General features: G+C 37.5%; 1 protein-coding gene across 3 annotated transcripts; it reads right to left on the reverse strand.

The window, feature by feature from the left end:
• zgc:123258 (uncharacterized protein LOC641502 homolog) lies at nucleotides 1–27,970 on the reverse strand. 3 transcript variants are annotated; one of them, XM_061878246.1, is made up of 17 exons: nucleotides 27,764–27,969; nucleotides 20,496–20,606; nucleotides 20,080–20,262; nucleotides 19,835–19,924; nucleotides 16,341–16,474; nucleotides 14,317–14,498; nucleotides 14,154–14,250; nucleotides 13,926–14,027; nucleotides 13,726–13,807; nucleotides 13,550–13,624; nucleotides 12,982–13,038; nucleotides 10,090–10,143; nucleotides 5,806–5,905; nucleotides 5,621–5,701; nucleotides 5,347–5,507; nucleotides 745–778; nucleotides 1–384 (listed from the first exon to the last, which is right to left on the reverse strand). In XM_061878246.1, exons 1-17 carry the CDS (start codon nucleotides 27,818–27,820, stop codon nucleotides 344–346), a joined length of 1,641 nt encoding a protein of 546 aa, XP_061734230.1. In that variant the 5' UTR covers nucleotides 27,821–27,969; the 3' UTR covers nucleotides 1–343. The 3 variants fall into 3 exon arrangements, with proteins under 3 accessions (XP_061734230.1, XP_061734240.1, XP_061734250.1); XM_061878256.1 differs by lacking the exon at nucleotides 745–778 and having other exon boundaries at nucleotides 27,764–27,970; XM_061878266.1 differs by lacking the exon at nucleotides 10,090–10,143.
• Between the last annotated feature and the right edge of the window lie 3 nt (nucleotides 27,971–27,973).

Here is a 27,973-nt window from a genome sequence, read left to right on the forward strand (position 1 = left end):
TTACAACATTGGCAATTTAATGTAAGGCAAACACATTGTATAAACAGTTTACAGAGATTTCCAAAGCGCTACAAAATGTATTATTATATAGATACAAGTATTTTATCCATCAAATAACCTTTGCCTACCGTATGAAGGAACAAGTGTCAAGCTAAATATAATTAAGTGCTCTCTATCTTTCAAGTACTCTGTCATCACCGAGGCAAAGTAGGTAATGTTGTTTTTCAACGCAGTCTGCTATACAGCTGTGAAAAATCACCTCATATTAATCTATATTGATTGATAATAAGCCCTTGTTAAGTTTATTGTAAAATGTATAAAAACAGAAAAAGATGGCTTTGGGTCAGCATTGTTCTGTTTCTACAGGGCAGTCAGTTCTGGCATCTGTAAAGAGAAAGCAAACATTCTGTAATGAAAATAAAACAAACATCATACCAATCAATACCACAAGCCCTCCTGGGTAAACTGCAACAGCATAAACATGTTGGTAGCTGCAGGAAGGGTGAAGAGGATGAGAGGGGAAACAAAACTAACTGTTGAGATAAATAAATTAGATGCTTAATTGGTTTGTGGCACCAGAGTTCGTTTTTTAGAGACACCTAGTGGTCAGTCAACTTGTAACATGTGATCCACACACTTAAATATTTGCAAGGTTTGTCAAAAAAAGCTTAAAAAGTGGTTAAAAACAGCTGTGAGCAAAACAAATGCAATAGAACTGTTGTTGAAGGGATGCAGCATGCACACCTGGTAACAAAGGTTCCCTTGAAGAGTCCAAAACCTGATGAAGACAAAGCCAAGGTAACAAGTTTAGCTTTTTTTTTTTTCCCTCAGGCTTCACACACACACACACACACACACACACACACACACACACACACACACACACACACACACACACACACACACACACACACACACACACACACACACACACACACACACACACACACACACACACACACACACACACACACACACACACAAATGTATTTTAAGGTTAAATGATCAGTCCATGTACTTGGTAAGAGAGCTGCAGGTGGTTTTGTGCAACAAGTTTTTTCTCAAAGGCTACCGACTTGCACAACAAGGAAGTCACTGCAGAAACTGTGAATTATGCAAGTCGTAGCAAATGCAAATTCAAATGTGTTTTAAAGGGATTTGTGTAAAAAAAACAACATTTACAGAGCAGGTAAATCTTGCTCTGCAGAAAGTCAGCACAAATGTTAAAAACATTATACTATTATTATGGACGGAGTGGCCTATCTGTTAATTTTATTGTGTTACACCTGAGCAACCTTTTACAAAGCCATGTCTTGATTTATTACCTTACTATTACATATTAACACATGTATTTATTGGGCATGGGACAAGGGCAAGATAATCAAAGGTGGGTGAAAATTGATCACAAACAAATGGACAATTATATAAATTCCAATGTACTGTATTTCCTCACAAAGTGGCTAAGGATGTTTATTTGAATAGGCATATAATTACAAAAAATATTAATTATATTGTTGAACTATATGTAATTATTATAAATAATTTGTTTAAGCAAGTGTTTCAAACTTGTTTTCATTGAGGGCCACATAGTAGATAGGGCTGTCATCTGAGGGCCGTTTATTACAGTGAGCAACATATGGATACAAATGTGCAAAGAATTGCCTCAATATTATTACACAACTGCCTATGCATTTGATTTGACGGTCAAAAACTGGCAGCTCAGCCGCCAGAATTTAACCATACAATTAAATGTGGATTTTACAGCATTTACTGTGAGTGAGAAACTGGTACCAGTATTTTTGTACACAGGAAATCTGGCAACTGCGCTGTCAATGTTTCATCGTAAAATATATAGCTTTTAAATGCTACCACCATTTTTTTAAGGTAAAATTCTGGCAACCGAGCTGCCAGTTATTTACCGTAAAATCTATTGTGATTTTTGTAAACACACACAAAAATAGTTTCAACAAAAACAATATAAAAAATGTAATTAGATAATATTAAAGTGTGAAAAAAACATACATCTCAAACATCGGCAGGCTGTACACTAGGTAAAATTAACATGGAGACGCTAAGTTGCTGGACCATAATGTACATTGAAAACTGACAACACCAGAGCGAGCACAGGTGTGACTGAAAAGCTCCAGGTAACTTAAGATTTAATACTCAGCTGGACACTACCTTAAGTGCCTCAGCAGAGGCTGCTTTTTTTGGTTAGCAACAGGGTTTATGCGCTAATCATATCTATAAGCAGACACTTTTTAAAAAATAACACTGCATTCATTGAAGTGGAGGCCACTATCTGAGGAAATACGTATGTTGCTAGTTAAAGGGGAACATTATCACCAGACCTATGTAAGCGTCAATATTTACCTTGATGTTGCAGAAAAAAGACCATATATTTTTTTAACCAATTTCCAAACTCTAAATGGGTGAATTTTGGCGAATTAAACGCCTTCCCATTTATCGCTCTCGGAGCGATGACGTCAGAACGTGACGTCACCTAGGTAATAAAGCCGCCATTTTCTCAAACACATTACAAACACCGCGTCTCAGCTCTGTTATTTTCCGTTTATTCGACTATTTTCTGGAACCTTGGAGACATCATGCCTTGTCGGTGTGTTGTCGGAGGGTGTAACAACACTAACAGGGAGTGATTCAAGTTGCACCACTGGCCCAAAGATGAGAAAGTGGCAAGAAATTGGACGAAATTTGTTAAAAATACAAGGGTGTGGGGAAAGCCGACGAAATGGTCAGTCGTTTGTTCCGCACACTTTACCGACGAAAGCTGTGCTACTACAGAGATGGCAAGATTGCGTGGGTATCCTGCGACACTCAAAGCAGATGCATTTCCAACGATAAAGTCAAAATAAATCTGCCGCCAGACCAGGGGCGTCGCCAGACATATTTCACTGGGGCACGTGCCCCACTGTTGATCTGCAGTGCCCCAGTAAAAATTTCATCAATAAAAAAAAAACGCTTCATAGTTTTAAGTCTACATAACATAGACAACAGCGCACATACAACTTAGTATGGTAATTGATTGCTACTGTATTCACTCCATTTAACAATGAGCACATGGCTACTTAATATGGTAATTTATTCACGTGTGGATCAGACTTCAGTTGAGAGAGAGAGAGAGAGAGAGAGAGAGAGAGAGAGAGAGAGAGAGCGGAGAGAAGTAAGTGAAGTCCTAGCTAGCTAGGCAACATCATTGTCTTAAGTTGATGCTAAGTCAGCTAACATTATTCCTTGTATCAAGACAAACATATGCATTTGCTGTACGAGCTGTCGGGGGACTTTCCAATGAACATGAAACACAATGTTGGTTATTGTCTGCTGGTTCTGCATCAATGATGATTTGGAGTAAGCATGTGTGAGTTGAGTGCTTCTCAAATGGTTTATCTTCAGGAAGAAAAAAAATTTTCCATATCAAGTCCTGAGCCAAATTTTTAAATCATTCAAGTTTATTTCACAGAAAAATAGCACAGTAGACTTGTCTTGTTAATCAGTGTGACTTTGACTAAAATAATCTTGTTTTGTCACCAGAAAAATGGCTAAAGCTAAAGCATCTGGTTTTGTTTCCAGAAAAAATAGTAACATTTCTGTATTTGTTTTCAGAAAGATGGCTGAAAATAGCGGGTTTTGTTGCCCCATTGAGATTTAAAAAAAATATATTTCCATGTCTGTCCTGAGTCCTCCTCCAACTTGTTAGTCGGTTTGCCTTTTGCTAAAATACTCACTAATAGTCACTAGAAAAATGGCTAAAAATATCTGGTTTTGTTGCCACAATTTGATTTTTTTCTCCCTAAACTTTTTTTTTTTTTCATGCACATATCTGACTGTGACTCACTGAAAATGACACACAATCCACTTGTATGTCACGACCCAGCAGTTGGGAACCACTGGTCAACTGTACAACAGTTACTGTAATATTTCCATGTCTGTCCAGAGTGATTGACCACTTTGCAAAAATGAAAAGGAGACGTTACAGTTTACTTCTCAGAAAATGATTCCCTAAACAGACACACAACAGTTGTTAATTTATTCTACTACTGTGGCTTTATTGTTTTGTGTATATTTTATAGTTTTGTGTATCTGAAATAGGATTCGCCACATTGCCATAAATGGAAATTAAATAATATAAAAGAACCCACAGATGTAGGGGTGCTTTATTTTTTGTTTTCCATTTGTAGATGTTAAATTTGCAGATGATTACTGCAATAAATATTTCAAAAAGATTCATTGCTCTTCCTTTTTGCTTTAACCAGTAGCAGTTTAGAAGTCTGGAGTAAAAAAGTGCACAAGTAGGTCAAATGCATTAGTTAATTTCAGGTGGTTAATCAAAGATCCATACAACATAATCTGATATGATTTCATAGTTTAAAGCACTATTTATGTATTTTTTATGATAAATAAGTGCTTGAAAAATGTTTTTGCTTGCGCGCTTTGCACACTCACATGAATTATTTGTGCCCCAGGTGTGCCCCAGTACAGTATTAGGTCTAGTGACGCCCCTGCGCCAGACCCCCATCGAATGTGCCGGAGTGTCTGCATATTTTACCGGCGGTGCTAAGGCAGACATGCCACAGAGATGTATGGATATCCTGCAGATGCATTTCCAACAATAAAGTCAACTAAATCACATAGGTGAGTTTTGTTGATGTTGTTGACTTATGTGCTAATCAGACATATTTGGTCGTGGCATGACTGCCAGCTAATTGATGCTAACATGCTATTTAGGCTAGCGGTATGTACATTTGAAACTATATTTACATCCAGCGTTTCCCTCCACCCACATTTAATGCCAAACAAACACTCACCAATCGATGGATTTAAGTTGATCCAGTGTCACAAGATGCGAAACTTCCGATCGTTGGTCTGCACATTTTACCGGTGATGCTAAGGCAAACATGGCCGAATAGCGTCAATAGCTATTTGCTCAATAGCTTCAGTTTCTTCTTCAATTTTGTTTTCGCTATCTGCCTCCATATTCCAACCATTCGTTTCAATACATGCGTAATCTGTTGAATCGCTTAAGCCGCTAAAATTCGAGTCTGAATCCGAGTTAATGTCGCTATATCTTGCTGTGCTATCCGTATTGGCATCACTGGATGACGTCACAGGAAAATGGACGATGGCTTCACATATAGCGAAAATCAGGCACTTTAAAGCTTTTTTGGGGGATATTCCGGGATGGGTAAAATGTTTTTAAAAAACTTCAAAAAATAAAATAAGCCACTGGGAACGGATTTTTATCGGTTTTAACCCTTCTGAAATTGTGATAATGTTCCTCTTTAATGTTAGTGTGAACACTGAAGAGCTAACAGCACCACTTTTGCTTACCTCATAGGAAGTTCCAGCCCAGAAGTGCTTGATTTCGCTCCTGCATCCAGCCACAGCGGCGGACGTTATTAACGTGAAGGGCACCAGGTAGAGCAGAGCGGGCTGGGCCATGTCCGACAACAGCATCACGGCAATCGTTGTTATCATTCCCAGCAGATAGGCTGCAAAGAAAATGGAAAGGCAGATAAAATTAAGTCGATATTGTACAGTGAGCTGCAGTACAGGATCATGTTACATGACAGTGCAGAGTGAAAGCTCAATGATTTTGAGATACCTATCAAGGAGCAGAGGAAGTAGACCTTATTTTTGCTGTTGATCCAAACATCAAACCTACTGCAATAAGCCACCAAGAGACCTATTAGACCAAAATGAGTAGCAAAAAGCGTTAAGTTTTCATTGCATGTTTCATAAAATAGCGTGGCTGTAATTACAAGCAGGCATTGAAGTGGGCAAATTCACCTGGCACAATTACATCTCCAAAACCCAGAATGGCAAACTGCATCTGACAGACGTTCTGAGCCCAAGCTGAGAACCGTGGGACACGCATGGCAATAGGAATCTAAAAATAGATCACATTTGGTAATTAGTAATCATACACATTAAATACAGCATCTGCAGTTAAAATTTAGACAAATTTTATTGATCCACAAGGGAAAATGTTCCACACAGTAGCTGAGTTACAAATAATGGAAAGAGTAAGGATGGAAAGGATAATGCAAGTATAAAGTGGACTACAAATGTACCATAGTAGTAATAAATAACACATATGTAATATTTACATATTATATATACAGTATATAACACATACTGATATATTATGTTTGTATATAACATATACAATATATTACACATTCATGATTTTTTTGTATAAGAAGCTATTATCAAATCTACACTTCACAATGGTACAATGTAATTTCTCTAATATGCCACCATACTGTAAACTAGAGATCGACCGATATGTTTATTAGTAAAACAGAAGGCAGATAACCGATACTTGGGGCTGATGTTCATTCGCGTAAAATAATGCAAGAAATTATATAAATAATTCTGGGCTCCTTCATGTAATTTATAGTTGAGACATTTTTCAAGCTGCCTGACATTTCTTCCTGGATGTTACACAAAGTACGGGAATGTGTGAGCCGCGCTTTACTTATATAATAAGTCACCTATTTGTCATCCATATTTAATTGAATCACAGAAAATGAAACTCTGCGCTCCTTTAATGACGAGTACATGCTTCGAGTTTTGCTGACAGGAGGCTTGTCAAGAGACTCGATCGGGAAGACGCCAGGAAAGAAGGATAAAAACTGGACTACCGGTCAGAAAAATTGAGATTTTGACAGGTAAAGAGACATACTGCAGGTGACCGGCACCGCATTAAAGACAGAGATAAAGCGGGCTGGCCGCATGAGTGCTGCAGTAAAAGCAGCTGAAAAGACTGAGGAAAAATTTTCAAAAGAACTCAAATAAATGCCCTGTAATATATCAAACTATAATTATGGAGAAGTATAGACAATGGGAGTAATTTTTATTCTTAAACAAATAGATGAAAAAACCTTTCTCATGCAGGGCAAACGAGCCGGTACCTGGGACGTGCTTCTTAGGCTACTGTCTTATTCACTAATCTTTTTTTTTTAATACCAAATACTGGTGTGTGTGTGTATATATATATGCATATATATGTATATATATATATATATATATATATATATATCAGTGACGTTCGGTGAACTAAACACCAGGTGATGCATGCAAACTTTTTTTTCTACTTAAATTCATATGTGCAGCTCTAGTCATTGTTGATTTAGGTTGCACATTAAAGTAACAGGAAAAAAAGGGAGTTATTCGCTTTCATAAAAACATCATAATTATATTATGATATGATAAATGGTTCCAAAAAGTATTTAATAAAATTGTTATTAAATACTTTTTGGTCCCATTTGCTTTTAACAAAATAAATCAAGTATTGTGAGTGTATATTACCTTTCTGTATTTGTATCTGAAGCAGCAATAGCGATCTCCTCCATGAAAACATACTTTGTATGACCACATTCATTTTGTCATAAGTCCAGTTTATAGAAGTATTTAATCTTGGGTACAGTATATAATCCTCCATATTGGCAGAAACATTAACTTAATTACATTTCATTCCAAGAAATTAAACAATATTTTTTGCATCTGACAAAAAACACCCAAAAACGCTGGCTTACTCTAATAAAAATGCCATGTTATAAATACAGTTAAAAAAAAAGAAAAGAAAAAAGGCTGGCTTCTGCTGGAGAGACAGACCTGTGTCTACTAGCTTGAGCGCCCCCACTTCTCCCAATGTGGCGAGTCAGAGTACTGCTGAGGCATTGAACTGCAAGTTGACACCCCAAACCTTGAGGCTGAGGTACTTGCTGCCTCATGGCCTGCCTTTTCTCCGTGGCAACAAGCATGCGCCTCCTCGCACGCACACGGCCAATACACACTGTGTGTAGCCGTGGAGGCACCGCCTGTGTCTGCCTCACTTCTCGTCTGCTGCATTGTTTTGATCAGGGAACATGGAATTTCCGCGATTTTGACCATGAAAATTATCAAAATATACAGGAACCACACCAAAATCACATAGAAAGCATAAACCAAAAGAGAAATATTAAAACTTATTCTATTTTATCACTTTGTTTTGGAACATCTCATGGTTAAGCCACCGGGTCGCAGGTGAGGCACTGCCTCACTTGCCTCTCCTGACAGCACGTCACTGATGTGTGTGTGTGTGTGTGTATGTATATATATATATATATATATTAGGGCTGGGCAACGATTACAAATTTTAATCGAAGTTAATCGCACTATTTCTCCGATTAATCGTGATTAACTGCATTGTATACGCAAAGCCCAATAATGAATTCAAAAGTAGTGTGTAGTGCACCTTTATTGGAATATTGTCCCACATGAACAAAAGCGCCAAAATATTTGTTGTGCAAACACAATTTAAATCAGTCCTTGTTAAACAGTAGCAGTTAAATAGCATATTTTATGAAAATCAACTCAAAAAATGTAAATACAAACATTTAAGCTTATTGCCACTGCCAGACTATTTAAGTTATCCTGTTTGTTATGGAAAATAAATATAATCTACATACAAATCTGTGAGCCACAATCATAACATCTGAACAGGCAATTTCTGAGGTAACAGCAGAAACATTTTTTTTATCAGGGATCTTATGTTTAAAAAACCTATATTATAGGTAGTGGGCTGTTTTAGGGAATTTTTGATCAAATTATCCGTAGTAGCAATATTAATAATGTTGTGTTTATTCTGCGTAGTGCACTTAAAACAATCATGACCATATCTAGGAATTGATATGATGGGAATTTTCCGATTGTTTGCTTGGTGCTTTGATAAACTGAACGCATCATATACATGGTACTATATTGTGATGTTATGAGTCAGGGAAAAAAAGAACAACCCTACCCAGCATGCAACAGGAGTGACGAACATGCGCGGTAGCCCCGTATAGGTTGTGTGTCGCCATGACGGCATTTTGTGTGTTGTGATATGCACGCTCTGAAAGTAAACGTTAAGAACTCAGCCAATACTCCTCGTCTGCATTATTCATAAATAGACAGACAACACATATACTCCGCTGCTTCACAGGCCGCTGGATGTAGCCGATAAAGTATTCCCATGCTAGCTAGCCGGTCTAGCAAGCACGCGTCATTCAGTCCAAAACGGCCCGATCTATCCACATCCAGAATTGTCTGGCGGTCGTAAGTGATCTCGGAGTGACCACGCTGTAAGCCAGCCATGAAATTTGCAGAATTGTCCGGTATTTTTGCCAAATGTTCCATCTTTACCAAGAGCCCCTCGACGCCGAAGCCCGTCCGGGCGTCGCCATCTTGCTAAGAAAAAGCGTTAACAAAATAAAAGGATGTAAACAACATACGTAAATGTGCGATAAAATAATTGTCGGCGTTAATAGATTGATGAGTTAACTCGTAATTAACGCATTAATTTGCCCACCCCTAATATATATATATATATATATATATATATATATGTATATGTATATATATATATATATATATATATATATATATATATATACTGGTGTAGTTGCAAAAAAAAAAAAAAAAAGGCAGATACCAATATGCTTCAAAATAACAAAAATTGGCGCCTATCTGTGGATATCTACTGTACACATTCATTGTCAATAAAGTGGTACAGCTTATGTTGACAACCTGTCTAATATGACCAACTCTTGTTTGTTTTTTAAGATTGAAACTGAAGTTATTCTTTTTGGGTGTAAAATGTACAATGTTTTGATACATTAAAGCAAAAGGGACTACGCACAGCCATCCATAACACATAACATCAGATTCATAATGAAAGCTCCACATTAGTGACATTCAAGGAAAAAAATGTCAATATAATCGTATTATTGTTCATTTTCTTTATGACTCTCGCAAAAGTCACAAGTAAAAGTGCAAGCGATGGTTATTTTTGGTTACTATTACCGTTACGTCGACAACTGTGGATGGACAGCAATCAGCCAGAAGGGCGTTGACTCAAATTGGTTCCACTGCATTATCAGCACCAACCACCTGACATACAAGTGAGGGAAGTGTGTCAATATGGAACTAATTTAATCTCGGAGCTGCAAAAGGCGAGTATCAACTCCAAGCGCTTCCCTTCACACCTAGCCGGCCATTGTAGAGTAGAGTAGAATGAATGGAAAGTGAAAACAAAGCAAGTCTTACTTTCTCAGTGGTAGTCTGGGGCACGGCTGGAACGTTCACCATGTTACCTCGTGTCTGCGACAGAGCCCACCAAAGCCCAGCGCACAGTTAGTCAGGGGCAAGTAGGACAGACAAGCCAGAATGCTTTTAGAATCACATTCTGGCAGGTAAGCCCAGCACAATGATGAAGAGCTTATGGATGGAGACGTTGAGCAGGTAATTTCTTCAACAATAACCCCATCGAGTGAAGTCCAAAACACAAGCTACACTCCTTATTTGTTTCTACAGAACCTCATATTTTCTGCTACAACAACTATAAAACCTCAAATAAATCAATTTGATTATTTCCATTATTGCCCCGTTTTTTAAAACGGCATACCTATGATGATGTTCCTCTTTTCTGACTTATAAATGTTGTTATAATGTTGAATGCTTGTATAAAACGATGTCAAAGCGAGAAATCATAAGGGTCATGCATTTGAGCAAGTGAGCGTGGAGGCAGTTTTGGATGACTCTAGTATGTCCGTCACGCAGTGACGTCACAAATTGTTAATGTGGGCATTTTTAGTATTTGCTCTCTGCCAGCAGCCTTTTCTCTGATCTACTCTCTTAAGACCATATTGTCTCATACCCTCCAATCTAATTCCTTCCTACCTGGTCTGAGTCTATAAATGAACAATTTGCAAAGGACTGTTTTGTCAACAAGTTGGATTAACCGCTAAACCTTATATGTGACACGTCATCATCGAGGACAAGAGCATATACTTATAAAACTAAATATTTTTGGCATTAGTTCCAATGGATTTCTATTTCTATTCATATTATGCATTCATTTTTTGTGCAATGTTTCAGACAGGGTTTTTGGGTGCAATTGTCCATACGTAAACACATATGTTAAAGCTAACTACTTGCGCAAAAGGGACTATGTGCAATAATACCAAAACTTTAATTCTCTTAGCAAAGGGGGATGTGTAGTTTCTTCCTTCAGCACACTTAATATAGGCAACGATTTAGCACTTACACGTTAGCATGTTAGTACTTCTCCATCTGCCTTATATTTAACTACTATGGTGACTTTATTCTTAGTCTGTCCTGAGCTGAGGTCATGCAGTAACTTACTCTTTTATATCAGTCTCCATTTGATTTTATTTGTATTATTGTGTGTGTGTATTGTATTGTACTGTCCATGTCTGATATTGGTGTTGTCTAACTTAACTTTTGATGGGCCTTGTTGTATCCATCAACCTGCCGGTGACTGGAGATGGAAATTAGCCTTTGTCTATGATCTGGCACATTTACCTTATATATGTTCATTAATGTGCATTGTTGGATATAACAAATGGTGACTTCCAATCATGATTTTTATTATACGTCTACAAACAAACTTATTGGTGTGTCCAATGGGCCAGGTGAAAGTTAAGTTGTAAAAATAAGGGAGTTTATAAATTATTTAATGTTTCTGTGCTGCCCTCGTGTTGAGCACAAGCGAAAGCTTTAGGTGAATTTATCAATGCCCTTTTTTTTTTGTGTGTAAAGGAAGTCAGTGAAATGTTAGTTTACATTTCGGGAGCTAACTTATAATTTTTAAGCTATATTTGGCTTACTATATACAGTAAATACACATGGAGAAAGTTTTATATTCTAACCGTGGAATGCGCACAAGAAAGAACAGCAATGTTCAACACCTAAGGAAATAAAGTATGAAGTTATTTTTCGACCATGTTTAAAAGAAAAAGTTTGTCTTGAATATATATGTATATTTAAATTTGTGCAGGGGCAGAAGTGGAGATGTTAATTTGCACCTGAAAGGACAGCCTCCCCAAATTGTTTTGCAGGCATACTCAAAAAAAAAAGGTTTAAAAATGTGAGCAAATTTTACACAAAAACATATCCAATACATATTATGTAGACCGTTGATTCTCAAACTGTGGTACCACTGGTGGTACGTGGGTTCCATCTCGTGGTACGCCAAAGAATCACTTAAATATTGTATGTGCAATTACTTTTATCTGAGTCATTATTTAAGTTGTGGTTTATTTTTTTCTACATTCAAAGAGTGTTTCTGTGCAAACTATGGATAATGTTACAGTGGCCAAAAATATAAAATATACTTGTTAAAAAAAACCTCTGCATAGTTTTTTTTTAGGAATACTTGGGCCTATTATGTTACTGTGTTGTAATGTTGGTCATTATGGTGGTACTTTTGTGTGTTTTCCAAGGTGGTACCTTATTAAAAACATTTGAAAACCACTGATCCAGACCAGAGTGTAGAATCACTATAGGTCCATTTTGAATAATAACATTGGAATAAAAGGTAATCAGTAAAATTATATCCGACATTTCCTCATACACGTAGTGGAAGGGCGTCTACTCAACTGCTGAAACCACTCGGCATTTATTTGGAGTAGGGCTTGTGCATTTTTATATCTTCATATAATTTTGAGCTGTTTTCTTCCACAAATAAAAAATTGGGATGAAAAATGGTCTAATAGAGTTAAATATACTGTAAAATATGATTTTTTTAAAATAAACACTACTTAGTTAATTTTCCATGCAACCATCCATCCATTTTCTACCGCTTGTCCCTGTTGGGGTCGCTGGGGGTGCTGGACAATCCCTAATTATTTTCAGAATGATTCTTTATGCAAATTCCTTTTTAAACACCTGCTCTGGAGATGTGTGTTATTATGATAACACAGTTGAGATGATTTCAGCCATATAGTGGCACCAAGTTTGTAGCAGGGTTTAGCTTTAATTAGATTTGGCATTTGATGGAATAAAGTACAATTAAGTTTAAAAATATATATTTTATTCATAATCTCATATAAAATAAAGGATTGACTGCATTTCACAAAGTTGTCTCAAAAACTAATCATGACTGTAAAAAAAAAAAAAGAAAGCAAGGAGGCTTACCCTCTCTCCTGATGCGTCCGGACCCAAAACCACCTGCATCATTAGACTAACGCCATTCTGTGGAAAAACAAAGCAGCGCAGATGTGTTACGTGGGCTTTGCTAACTTTGCATGATGGAAATTATTAGGAGTGTCCCATTTCCAAATTGTTATTGGTCCGATATCTGTGACGGTTGATATTGGCTTGTATGTAAAATCTCTTGATATAAGTTTCGATACCAGCAGTCCTGCAGCGTGTTCATTTGTGAAAAGTTGGAGAGCCAGTAAAAAGCTAAATGTTTTCCAATAAGGCAAACATAGTTGGTCTTTTATTGTATTTCAAAAAGGTAAACATGGTATGCTACTCTATAGACAGGTGTCGCCTACGTGTCGATTGCGATCGTCCAGACGATCTTTGGGACCCTACTGGTAGATCACGAAAATATTCGAAACAATTTTTTATTAATGTGAAATCAGTGACACACCTCATACAGGCATATCGTTAGCTCTCTAATCGGGATACTCCCAGAAATGATAACATGATTTGTAACAATTTTCCAAACCAGATAGGGATATTTAGAGTGTCATACCTTGGTGAACAATGGTGTGATGAAAACAAAGAAGATGTCATATATGAGCAGGAGGCTCAGGAGAATCACACAAATCTGTAACAAAAAAGGTACCTCAGGACAAGGAAGACAAATGCTTCAAGATATGCCATTACACCTCCTTGAAATAAATAAGGCAGCAGTCGTAAGGGGTGTACCTTGAAATTGGGCAATGGGAAGTTCTTAATGAAGTGGAGACAAAAAACAATGCTCAGGAGATCGTGCAATATCCAGATCCACCTACAAAAAAACACTTTATTACCTTATTATACTTTAAGTATCTTGCAAGTCTCTTTCTGCACTCAGTGGAGATGCAATGCTTCGAACTCAAATAGCCCACTATGTGCCTTAACAGTACCTGTCTTCATTCCTGTAGACGACCCAGACCACTGAGATGCTTATGCACACAGCTGCCAACAGGATCCCCCTCACTGACAAGTTGGTATTCCGGATAGTGAAGCTAAAAAAGGAAAAGGAGCAAAAACACTTTCAGGAGCTTAAATGTAACTCTGAAAGACGTGGTGTAAATGTAAGCAATACTTCTCTTTTGTGTAAAAAAATAAAACATTTTAAAACAACTTTATACCTCCCAGAGGGGCATCCCAGTTTTTCCAGCACCGCATCACAACAACTAAAGAGTGCAGATGCAGACGCAAAGCTGAACATGGCGATGAAGAAGTAAACTGAAAACAAAAATAAAACCTTTGAAAACTGGGAATACATGTTTTCTTTTAGGATGTTTCACCTACCTAGAATATTGTAGAAGTAATACATGAGGACCAGTACTGAACACATCAGGGCGACAAAGATCAAAACTTTGAGAGGAGAGGTGAGGAAACTGTCTTCGCTGTCTGCTTTGTCTCCCGCACTTATTTGTCCTGCACCTGAGTTTGGACTATCTCTGCTACAAAAACCTGAATTTAGACGATCCCTGTTGCAAACACAAAGATGTGACATCAATATTTTAGTACTTATGTTTAACCTGCATGTTCAAGTCCTGCAAGCCTCAGAAAGTAGTGCAACTTGGGGAGTTCCAGACACATTTTCTGGACAATTTGCCTTAAAGGCTTAGCAAAACTTGGGAGTTCAAACTATAAAACCTGTGTCATCATCACATCTCATGAGACTTGAACTCAGTGAGTGTTCTCCTCTTTCTTTTGTATTTTTTGTAGTGCCTCCAATGAAATGTTACTTTTGTATGAGTGCCAGAACAATGTAGGCGAAACAAATATGAATTACATACACAGATTAGAAACACACTCAGCAGACCCTATCTCCCAATAGTAAAGAATCCAGACAGCGAGTCGGATAACACCTAAACATAATTACATATTTCTCGTCTCATTTCAGATAGTTTCTTAAAGCTACATCAAAATCTGCGCATGAACGTTTGTTCTTGAGTGGAATTTAATAAACTGAGTGAAACCTTTTGTCACTCATCCCCTCGTTGTCTCTGTGGGTGGAGGGGTTGCTGCTAGCACATATCCCCGAGTAATGTAACAATATAAAAAGTTTATGTCACAGCTATTGTGAACTAATTATTCGGATCACCCCCAATATCTAATCAGCGGTTCCTTAGCCCATTTCTGACCTTTTCTGAAAGTTTCATCAATGTCCACTCATAACTTTTTGATTTATGTTGCTAACTGACAGACCGACAAACCCCAAAGAATGAATAATTTCCTGTTGATAGTTATTAACCTTGCCAAGCAGATGCTCACGTAGTATTGTACACTATATAATACTAAGGTTGCACTATCGTACTACTAACACCTTTCCGTTCCCGTTTTATTTTATATGTCTATCATGCATCCTGAAAGATTGTGTAGTTTTACTTAGTGATTAAACTTTCTTTATATCCTACTATTGTATAACTACTAGTGGTGACAGTTTTGACTCCGGAACAGATTTAATTACTCACCATTTTTTACTATAGGAAATTTGCTGTAAGTCAAAAAGGTTTGTGTGCCACTGTGTGTTATTTTTAGGGCTGCAGATAGAGATAATCTTAATGATCAAGTAATCTATTGATTATAGGGATGCGACAATTTTTAATTTGTCTGTGCACTCATGTGTGCTCTATTGCAGTGGGTGAGCAGAAATTTTGTGTATATTAAAGTTCCTGTCAGGTCTGAATTTTATAAATTTTTATGAGTTACACTCTTCAAACGATTAATCGAAGAAACACAATATCAATTAAAGCTTTGTTTCTCTTCAAATTAATTGTTGCTGCCCTAGTTATTTTATCATACTTAATCATGTTATAGGACAGGTTTTCAGAGGCTGGCACAGTGACCCTGCTCTCAGAGAATGTAATAGAGTTGGGGCCTCTCGTACTTCCGAAGAAATAGTTTTCTGGAGCATGTATTTCTGCTCACCCTTGACGGTTTACTGTATAAACTAAAAATCTATTCATTTTGTCTTTATCCTTAACTGAAATCACCTCTTTGAGCTGCTGTCCTCTGGAAAAAGTATTGAGAAGTGAAAGTGACAACGAGGAGAAAGGAGGACAGTTTCTACCCAACACCTGTATGTCCTCAACAGACACAAGCACACCCATTAAGTCTCCAAATATTTGCGCCTTATTCACTTTTGTTGCCTTTCGTGTATTTTGTGTGTAAAAGTGGTCCATGATGCTAACAGAGAGTTGGATAACTGTGTTGTAACGTACATGTATGTTTTACAGTCACAGTAAAGTTATTTAATCTAATCTATTTTAACAGATTTTTCTTTCTTCTCAAACTGTTGCACCCGCGATATCAGAGTGTCAAACCTTTCACATGCTCCGCTCCAGTAGCCGCCCAAGGCTACCGTGATGACGGAAATCAGTAGCATGACGAAAATGCTCAAGTCGAGCTTGGAGGGCTTAGGAGCGTATAATCTCGCTTGCATCCCGCCGTCGAATACCTGATCGAATAAAATGTAAGAAAAGAAGAAAAACATTAAACTTTCATTCTGTTCAAGGCCTCCTTCAGTTTAAGTACAAAAAGTAACAATGTTGAGGAGGGCATTTTCGTCCGGAAGCTTTTTTTTTTTTTAATTATTCACCTGTGGCATATTTTAAAAATTATATACATTAATTACTAATATTAGTATATATCTTTTCTTAGATATTACACTACTAGATTTGTGCAACATATGATATAAATTATCTAAAAGTGTCGGACAGTCAAGCTTTGAATATAGTTTTATCGTGATAATGCATGTTGCTGACACGATAAAACTGTCTCGCAAATGTGACAGTGACAAACGAATGAATGCAACCTCAAAGCAATATAGCACTCTCAATAGCGGCTAACGTCCCTTCATAGTGCAAAGGCCAAGTCAGTCAGCAATCCTCACCTCCATAGCAGCAAATGAAGTATGCAGTTTTCTTTGCAAGTATCATCACTAGAGGTCAATAAATATTTCAACCAGTTTCACTGCTCATTGTAGGATACAATAAACCATGCTAACTGCATGCTCGAGCTAGTGCATGTCGACAGTATCGAATGAAGTGTCAATATTTAAGCGGATGAATCAATATTTTGTTAACATCAAATAATATTTTGTTTTGGTTCTTTACAAACTCAGAGACTTGGCAGAAATTAAATTATTTAAATCAGAGCCTATAGTGGAACATATTTTAAAAATTTAATTTATATTGTAACATCACTTTTCTGCGATTTTCTCTAATTATAATTGTGATCAAAAATTTAATTATACAGTAATATGGAAAATTCAAAGTGTCAGTATCACCACTGTGATGACCAAAACTGCCCCTCTAACTATCTGGCATTAGACGAAAGGTGGGGGAAATAATCGATTTTTAGATGCATCGCAATTCGGACATGGAGGATTATAAAACCACTTCGTTAACGTCAATTATCAATAATCGATTTATTTATTGTAAAGAAAGTGATGCAGAGTTCTAAAAATTTAGCTGACTGCAGAGAGCAACCTCACTGTGAGATCCGACCAGCTACTTTATTATCGGCTACTTATGTTCCAGTTTTGCACACATTTCCATTTAATAAAAGCGGGAATTAATTTAACTGTTTATTTTTACAAATGCACTATTTTTATAGTTGCAAGTAATAACCGCTTATTTAGTGCAAAGAAATGTAAAATTGTATTGATATACATAAATTAAAGATGCATTATTTATTCTTTCAATCGAATCCTAGATCCTGAGTCATAATCGTAATCGAATCGTGAGGTGCCAAAAGATTCCCACCTCTACATTGTATCAATATTATAACTATTATATCACCCAGAACTAATGTCAAGTATCCAAAGAACAGAAAAATATGTGCATATTTGTTACCGCATAGGTCAGCAGCCAAATTAAGAGCCTTTGTAACCCATTTCGAAATTGTTCTATTATCATTTACATGCCAAATAACATATTGTGATGTATATCCTAATCTCAAGAGGCTGCGGTATATATCGCAATATAGATTTTCCGCCATATTGCCTATCCCTAATAACTATTTGCTTCTCCAAATAAAAAACACAAGCTAAGATGTCAATGTAATCTTCAAAAATCTTACACCTTAGCAAATTTAATGTGCAAAATGTATCAAAGTCTTTCATCCTTCTATTTTTTGTATCTTGGTGGAAAGGTTATACATCTGAGTTATAGAGGAACTGCAATGTTTTGTATTGATTTATTTTGCCTATCATTCACAATCATTATGAAAGATGCATCCTAAATATTAAACGTAAATCAAAGTCTGCTATGGGATATGCCAATGGGAGCTCCACTATTCCGCCTATAAAATCCAACAAATACCCATCCAAAAAGTGCCAGAAATACGTCATTTACATTTCCTGACTTGAATATTAACCAAGTATTAGTGATATTGTTATTTTAAACACTAATGCAGACAAACTATTTAAAGCGGCGTCGTGATCATTTCCGTGTGTGCATAGGTTTACATCATTAAGTGGCCGTGTAAGTTTATTGTAGATCATAAATCATGCCTCTCATCTGAAAAGTAGATGGCTTAGAATATTGGTTTTCAAATAGGGGTACTTGAAGGTATGCCAAGGGGGTACGTGAGATTTTTTTTAAATATTCTAAAAATAGCAACAATTCAAAAATCCTTTATATATTTAATGAAAAATATTTCAACAAAATATGGATGTAAATTCATAAACTGTGAAAAGAAATGCAACAATGCAGTATTCAGTGTTGACAGCTAAAATTTTTTGGACATGTTCCATAAATATTGATGTTAAAGATTTCTTTTTTTGTGAAGTAATGTTTGGAAACAAGTTTATGAATCAAGATGGATCTCTATTACAATCCCCAAAGAGGGCACTTTTAAGTTGATGATTACTTCTATGTGTAGAAATCTTTCTTTATAATTGAATCACTTGTTTTTTTCAACAAGTTTTTATTTATTTTTGTATCTTTTTTTCCAAATAGTTCAAGAAAGACCACTACAAATGAGCAATATTTTGCACTGTTATACAATTTAATAAATCAGAAACTGAGGACATAGTGCTGTATTTTACTTCTTTATCTCTTTTTTTCAACCAAAAATGCTTTGCTGATTAGGGGGTACTTGAATTGAAAAAATGTTCACAGGGGGTACTTCCCTTAAAAAAGGTTGAGAACCACTGGCTTAGGATATAATCTGACAAGTTGGGACACTGACAGCCATGTAGTACCTGGAACTGGCGAAAACGACACGAAAGGCTCTTGTTAACCCCCGCCCACCCAGTACCTTCACGAGGCTTATGAGACATTTTTCATCTAAATGGGAATATATGAACATCCTAGCAGTCAACATCCTAATGACAGTGGACCTTATACAGTAAGTCATGTTTTATTGTTTTTGTTGGCTCTCATAAAGTCTGCAGTGAGCAGAAATCATTGATTCGAAAAAAAAAATAATAATTTGCGTTTATTAAATTAATGCACCGCTTATGCTTAAAATGATCAAAACACATTTTAAAAAATTGTACTATTAATGTGCTCGATACTACATTACATATATACTTACATCATGTATATAAATCCCTTATCGAGGTGTTTGGATGTTTTTAGGGGCTCTGTAGGCCAAATTGAATTGCTCCCATAAGCTCCATTGTCAGAGGACTTTTGATCGAATGTATTTAGTATTTAGAATGAGAAAATAAAACAACATTTGTTGTTATATCTTTCAGAATGATAGGGAACGATAGGCAAAATTTAAAAAGAAAGTGCAGTTCCCCTATAAAAGGACAGTTGTTTACAATGGGAGAGGAGCTAAAAACAAAATTTAAGTGAAATCATACCAATTGTGCCTCCAGGAAGTCCCTATACCTCATGAGCGTGACAGGAATTTGAACCTTTGCATATTCTGAGTCATCGGCCGATGGAACAACCTAAAAAGATGAATGAATCAGAGCAGATTGACATTTAATACAGCATTTAATACAGGTTTGGGGTGGGGGATGACTTCCTGTTCCATGCATGACACACTGTGATGTGCAATATTACGACCTTGGTGATCATATAAACAAACAGTATTATGTCATACCAATGTTTTATTGCTGGCAATGAGCAACACTGTGGCACCAAGGTTCTGCGCCACCTGAGCCTTTTGACTGAACGCGCAGTCTCCCCTCATCACCACCAATGCTTTGCCCTGGACAACCTCAGGACTGACACCTGACGGGTCGCACAGTATAGTGGACGTCATATTAACGAGCTGATACTGCACCTGGACGAGAGAAGACAAAATGGTGACGGATTGCTAACGTAGACGCCTATATCTAATGATAGCAAGACATAGCTGCAGTGCAGTTCTACACACACGGTTAAGCTAATGCTAGTATTCACCCTTGTGCGGGTGTACCTTGTTTTAGCCAGCAGTTTCTTTCCACCAGTTGTACACAAAAATAAATCAAGCAAATTTGCCGGAAACAAAGCAAAACAAAAAAAGTGGTAGCTTACAGCATCTTTTAGGGTTTGTGGCAGGGGCGTCCATGAGTGGTTGTAAACAATGCAGAACTCCTGTGCTATACTTCCATTTGATATGTGCAGGACCCCCTCTTGACAGTTTATCTGTAGAGGAAATGCAAAATTATACCAAAAATAACAAACCTGAGAGCATGATACATTAATCCATATAAATATAAAAGTGCTGTTAAATGTTCTAAAGGTTTACACACAATCTGACCCTATAGACAAAGTGTCTGATTCCCAAAAACTGTTCTAAAAATATCACTTTCTTTTTATTTTATTTCAAACATGTCAGTCTCAGATAAAGAGATAATTTTTAAGTTGCAAGTCTCCCTTGCAGAAAACCGTGAAAGTGAAATGTTGCTGGAGCCTTTCGATGGGAAAATTGCAAGTTAATTAGCATTTAATCTAAACCACGAGAATAAGATGCATTATACCTTGTAAACAGTGTCGGCCCAAGCCTCCATGGGGCCCTAAGCAAAATTTGACTTCGGGGCCCTCTATTTCTGCCAATAATATTGATTGTTGATCCTTCACACACCTACTATAAACTCATTGCGGCTCTGGCAGTGTTGTTTACATTATCCTATTGTCAGCCTGGCATGTCTTTACAAATGACATGTCATTTATAAAGATATGGGGGTTGCCCAGTTAAGAACATAAATAATACCAATGAATGAACGAATGATGTCCAGAGTGCCACATATGGTTCCTAGTCTTAAAATGTAGGAAATATTCAGCTACAAGAGTGGCCTGGGGTTGAACAGTCTAAGTGATAAAGCTTTGTATTTACAGTAAAAGTGTCATCTTGTCTCATCAGTCTTGTACATATTAGTCTTTAATTACTAGTTTATATTTTTAGTTAATTGTTCATATTTAATGTTTACTTCGTACAAAGAGAGCGCAGCCTACTGAAGTTAAATTCCATGTGTGTTAAACATAACTGGACAATAAAGCTGATTTTGATACACTTTATTATTTTTGGTAACAAAAACCTGAAACAGCAATGTGCAAAAATAATTCGTAGTGCAAGAAAAACAATAAAGTGCAACAATAACATCACTTAAATATATATGAAAAGGAACAAATTCAATTGTACAAAAACCAACATAATTAAATTAAATATCAAGCAAATACTTAAATAATATTAATGAACAGAGTTACCAGAAACAAGGTAACATAACAGTTTATAAACAAATATAAAGTTACTACATAAAACTATGTAAATGTACATAACAATGTGCAAAAAATTTTGGGGAAAAAAATCAAAATAAACTACCTTAATTCACACATTTGACCATCACATCAGTTTTGTTCCTCTGTTCTTCACCACCCACACCACCCCACCCCCTCCTTAAAACCTGTGCTTTCTGGCTTTTCTGGAGGCAAAGTCATTTATGACATCAATGTAAGAAATCTGATGGCCGACTTTGTTATTAATACTAATCACTGTCAGTCCACTCCGTCTTTCTTGAGCCATGGAAGATCTCAAGTAGTTTATTAATTTGAGCTTGGAAAAGCTCCGCTCTGCAGATGCAACAGTCACAGGAAGAGTGCAGGCTATCCGCAGAGCTTTTGGGGGCCACTGGTGGCCGCGGGGCCCTAAGCAAGCGCTTAGTTCGCTTATGCCTTGGGCCGGTTCTGCTTGTAAATAATGTATGAGTGCTCTTATAAAGGTCCTTCAAATTTACACACATTTGACCCTGATGACAAAGTGTCCAACAAACTGATGTAAAACATCACATTAGTGTTTGTCAGTCTTACATAAAGACACATGAGAAAGTGAGATTTTACAAGCATGCTTTAAGCGGGGAAAAAAGTATTGCAATTTTGTGGGAAATTATACAAATTTAATATGCCAGTGTTAAATTGAAAATCCCTAAAATGAGCATGTTTAAAAAGAGGACCCATTATACAAAACCAACTTTTCTTACCTATTGGTATTGGACGGCGTGGCGCTGTTGGGAGAGTGGCCGTACCAGCAACCACAAGGTTCCTGGTTCAATCCCCACCTTCTACCAACTTTGTCACGTTCGTTGTGTACTTGAGCAAGACACTTCACCCTTGCTCCTGATGGGTCTGGGTAGGGCCTTGCATGGCAGCTCCCGCCATCAGTGTGTGAATGTGTTTGTGATTGGGTGAATGTGGAAATAATGTCAAAGCGCTATGAGTACTTTGAAGGTAGAAAAGCGCTATAGAAGTATAACCCATTTACCCATTTTTGTGTATTTGGGATCTGTTCAAGTCCAAACATTTTTAAATCAAACCATGGAGGCATGGCGGAAAAATTTATAAAATAATATTGCTTTACTTCATAATTTTCTCCACACGAGCTGTTTGTCATTTTCAACATTATGGGACATAATCGGCAGATAATCCATACATTGTAGAAAGTTACCCGAAAAGCGTTGCGCTAATCCACCATTGGAGTCCTTGTAGTGCTTAATCTTTCTATATACTCTTGTTGTGGGGCAGACTGGCTTGTGCATGCACATGATGTTGCCATTTCTAATATAAAGTAACATATCACAATATGTAGGTCCTGAGTTGTCTCCTGGGCTTGGGATCTTTCTGTGTGGAGTTTGCATGTTCTCCCAGTGACTGCGTGGGTTCCCTCCGGGTACTCCGGCTTCCTCCCACCTCCGAAGACATGCACTTGGGGATAGGTTGATTGGCCACACTACATTGGACCTAGAGTGTGAATGTTGTCTATCTGTCTTGGCCCTGCGATGAGGTGGCGACTTGTCCAGGGTTTAACCCGCCTTCCGACCGAATGCAGCTGAGATAGGCTCCAGCGAAAAGCGGTAGGAAATGAACGGATGGATGGATATAGTTCTGACTTATATCTATCAGATATGAAAGACCGACGGGGAGAAAACGCTGTCAAAAGTGGAGCCTAGAAGACAGCACACAAAATGTGGCATCCTGAAGAAATGGTCAAAAAGCGGCTTGTAAATGAGTGATACTTGTATAGCGCTTTTCTACCTTCAAGGTACCCAAAGCGCTTAGACATTATTTCCACATTCACACACTGATGGCGGAAGCTGCCATGCAAGGTCCTAACCATGACCCATCAGGAGCAAGGGTGAAGTGTCTTGCTCAAGGACACAACAGACGTGACATGGTTGATAGAAGGTGGGGATCAAACCCGGTACCTTCAGGTGGCTGGCACAGCCACTCTCCCAACCGCGCCACGTAGATGGTCTGTACCACTATTACATGTTATGTAGACCACAATGAAGTGTTTTGAATGTTGAAAAAAAATCATATCAACCTATTAAGATTAAGATGACTCAAAAATGCAATGCTTATCAACTAGCCGTGTGTGTGTGTGTGTGTGTGTGTGTGTGTGGCGTGCCAGTGTCTGTGAGTACAGATAAGAAACAGGGTGACATAACTGTTTATCCCTTTGAGCAAAGCTATTGACTTTTAAGGCATTCTATGTTTTTCCTGAGGAAAAATATTCCCCTCTGCTTTTTCAATAAAACAAAAAAACTGCATGGGATAAAACAATCCTAAGAATTGTTTAAACATCTGGATAAAAGTATTGTTTGTTTGGGTACCCTCAGGGTGCTGGCACAGCCACTCTCCCAACCGCGCCACGTAGATGGTCTGTACCACTATTACATGTTATGTAGACCACAATGAAGTGTTTTAAATGTTGAAAAAAAATTATAATATCAACCTATTAGGATTAACATGACTCAAAAATGGCATGCTTATCAATTAGCCGTGTGTGTGTAAGTACAGATAAGAAACAGGGTGACATAACTGTTTATCTCTTTGAGCAAAGCTATTGACTTTTAAAGCATTCCATGTTTTTCCAGAGGAAAAATATTCCCTTTGCTTTGTCAATAAAACAAAAAAATGGCAAGGGACAAAACGATCCTAAGAATTGTTTAAACATCTGGATAAAAGTATTGTTTGTTTGGGTTTAACAAATAGTTACAGCCAATAAAGGCTTTAAAGGCCTACTGAAACCCACTACTACCAACCATGCAGTCTGATAGTTTATATATCAATGATGAAATATTAACATTGCACCACATGCCAATACGGCCGGTTTAGTTTACTAAATTGCAATTTTAAATTTCCCGCGGAGTTTCCTGTTGAAAACGTCGAGGAATGATGACGCGTGCGCGTGACGTCACGGACTGTCAGGAAATATTAGCGCACCACCAATTTCGGCTAAAAGTCGTCTCTTTTCATCGCACAATTAAACAGTATTCTGGACATCCGTGTTGCTGAATCTTTTGCAATTTGTTCAATTGATAATGGAGACTATAAAGAACAATGCTGTTGGTTGAAAGCGGTGTATCGCAGCTGTCTTTAGCACCGAGACACAGCCGAACATGTTTCTCTACGTCAACCAGCATGTTTTTGGATGGGAAAATTGTGATATATATCTTACCGGAGACATCATTGGATTATTCCTCCTCCTGCAGTAGCTTTTTAAAAGGCAGCTCTGAGCTTGGCTCCTCGGCTTCTCTCTGAGACACTGTGTGTTCACCGCAGCCATCCGACCTCGAGGTATGTCTTTACAATCTCACTAAAACACTATTAAAACAATAAGCAGATAAAGGATCTTCCAGAAGTATCCTAGTAAATGTGTCTAATTACATCTGAAACGCTTACACTGCCGCCGCCCGGAGCCGTCGCTTTTTATTTAATTTTTTTATTTTTTTCTAGTCCTTCGCTATCAACATCATCATCCACAAATCTTTCATCCTCGCTCAAATTAATGGGGAAATTGTCGTTCTCTCGGTCCGAATAGCTCTTGCCGCTGGAGGCTCCCATTATCAACAATGTGAGGACGTGAGGAGCCCTCACCCTTGTGATGTCATCGTCTGCGACTTTCGGTAAAGGCAAGGCTTTTTTATCAGCACCAGAAATTGCAAACTTTATCGTCGACGTTCTCTACTAAATCCTTTCAGCAAAAATGTGGCAATGTAGCAAAATTATCAATTATGACACATAGAATGGACCTGCTGTTTTAAATAAGAAAATCTAATTTCAGTAGGCCTTTAAAACAATGTCAAGATACAGTAGAGTATTTATAAACATTTAACTGCACTACTAAAGGAATGCAGTTGGTTCAGTTTCTGTTCACTGGAAAAACATCGGGTTGGAAAAGCACCACAGAACATGTACTCAGGTTAGAGTAACTGAGTAGGTTTTTTTGTGTATTTGTACTTTTAGGTCAAAACATTAATGTATTCATTTGACTGGCTAATTACTCATCTAACAGCAGGAGCTTTTATGTCTTTAGTTAAAGGCCTACTGAAACCAACTACTACCCACCAGGTAGGGCGGCAATTCAAGGAAATGCGGTAAATGACAGTTGTCAGTTGTTAGCATATATAGTCATGGTCATAATGTCACTTTTTCTCCTCTAAACATATTGTTGGGTATTGTAGCCGAATAGCAACATTTTTGTTCCATCTAACATCACATGGACAAAAATAAGACCTTCTCAAGGAAATTGAGCTGTTTGGTCACAATACCCAACAATATTTTTGGAGGAGAAAAGGTGAGGCGTTTAAAGGCCTACTGAAACCCACTACTACCCACCACGCAGTCTGATAGTTTATATATCAATGATGAAATATTATCATTGCAACACCAGCCAATACGGCCTTTTTAGTTTACTAAATTACAATTTTAAATTTCCCGGGAGTTTCATCTTCGAAACGTCGTGTAATGATGACGTGTACGCAAGACGTCACAGGTTTGTAGGAAGTATGAGCGCTGCACACACACACAGCTAAAAGTCGTCTGCTTTAATGGCATAATTATACAGTTTTTTGGACATCTGTGTTGCTGAAACTTTTACAATTTGTTCAATTAATATTGAAGAAGTCATAGTAGAAAGATGGAGTCGGGAAGCTTTAGCCTTTCGCCACACAAACACACGGTGGTTCTTTGTTTAAAATTCCTGAAGGTGAAACTTTCCTGTGGATCAGAGCGCGGTCAAGTGAACATGGATCCCGACCACATGTCAACCAGCAGGTTTCGGTGAGAAAATAGTGGTTAAAAAGTCAGTTCTTACCGGAGAAAAGCTGAGCTTGTGCCGTCCATAAAGCTGCCGTCGACTCCCCTGAGACACGTCAAGACACACTTCCGACTATCAGGTAATATTAAACTCACTAAAACACTAGCAACACAATAAAAAGATAAGGGATTTCCCAGAATTAACCTAGTAAATGTGTCGAAAAACATCGGAATCCATCCCAATGCAATCGCATTTTTTTTTTTCTTCTAGTCCGTCGCTATCAATATCCTCAAACACAAATCTTTCATCCTCGCTCAAATTAGTGGGGAAATTGTCGTTTTCTCGGTCTGAATAGCACTTTTTGTTGGAGGCTCCCATTAAAAACAATGTGAATATGTGAGGAGCCATCAAACATGTGACGTCATCGTCTACGACTTCCGGTAGAGAGGCAGGGCATTTCTCTTAGCACCGAAAGTTGCGAACTTTATCGTGGATGTTCTCTACTAAATCCTTTCAGCAAAAATATGGCAATAGTGCAAAATGATCAAGTATGACAAATAGAATGGACCTGCTATCCCCGTTTAAATAAGAACATCTAATTTCAGTAGGCCTTTAAAACAATGTCAAGATACAGTACAATATTTAGAAACATTTAACTGCACTACTAAAGGAATGCAGTTGTTTCAGTTTCTGTTTACTGGAAAAACATTGGGTAGGAAAAGCACCACAGAACATGTAATCAGGTTAGAGTAACTGAGTAGGTTTTTTTGTGTATTTGCGCTTTTAGGTCAAAACGTTAATGTATTCATTTGACTTGCTAATTACTCATCTTACAGCAGGAGCTTTTACGTCTTTAGTTAATATTTCTTATGCATGCTACTTATTTATTTGGTTTCCTGTCACTATGTTAAAACGAATGATCGGTAATATCAAGAGACTGAGGTAGGATCTACATATGAAGTAGAGTGCAAGCGTAAACATGTTCTTTCAAGGACCGTAAACAAAAACAACATGATTCGACACATTACCTGTACCACGAATGACGTCATGCAGCGAAGTTGCCTCTTATACTTTTTAGTACTTTGAACAAGAAATATTAGCGTTGCATTAGGATGCCCTTTAAGTGTGCTAACATGACATTGAATCTAAGAAATATCTAAATGAATAACAAAATAGCTGTTTTGTACACTAAAAACGAGTAAATATATGCCAAGTCAAATCTGGCCTGTCGCTCGCTAACATAGCACCATACTTTCTATTTACGTACCCGGGTCGTTAGGGCGGCAATAAACACCCACACGACTAATGTGGCTGACCGTTCCATCTCAGAGAAGATCTGTTCAATGTTCACCGGGACATGGAGTTACTTATTTCCCCCTAAACGTTTATTAAGCGTCGTATCGTCATCATGCGAGCTGCTAGACAGAAGCTCTGTACTCGTCAAGCACTTCCTGTATTGCTTGGATTGCGTCACGTG

Source organism: Nerophis ophidion, linkage group LG02, assembly GCF_033978795.1.
Source record: "Nerophis ophidion isolate RoL-2023_Sa linkage group LG02, RoL_Noph_v1.0, whole genome shotgun sequence".
Taxonomy (NCBI): domain Eukaryota; kingdom Metazoa; phylum Chordata; class Actinopteri; order Syngnathiformes; family Syngnathidae; genus Nerophis; species Nerophis ophidion.

Coding starts and splice junctions, on each gene's coding strand:
- zgc:123258 (XM_061878246.1), bottom strand. CDS start 27,820: ATGGAACGGTCAGCCACATTAGTCGTGTGGGTGTTTATTGCCGCCCTA. Junction 14,028..14,153: donor CTGGGATGCCCCTCTGGGAG/GTATAAAGTTGT, acceptor TTCCTTTTTTAG/CTTCACTATCCGGAATACCA. Junction 13,625..13,725: donor TCCCATTGCCCAATTTCAAG/GTACACCCCTTA, acceptor TTTTTGTTACAG/ATTTGTGTGATTCTCCTGAG.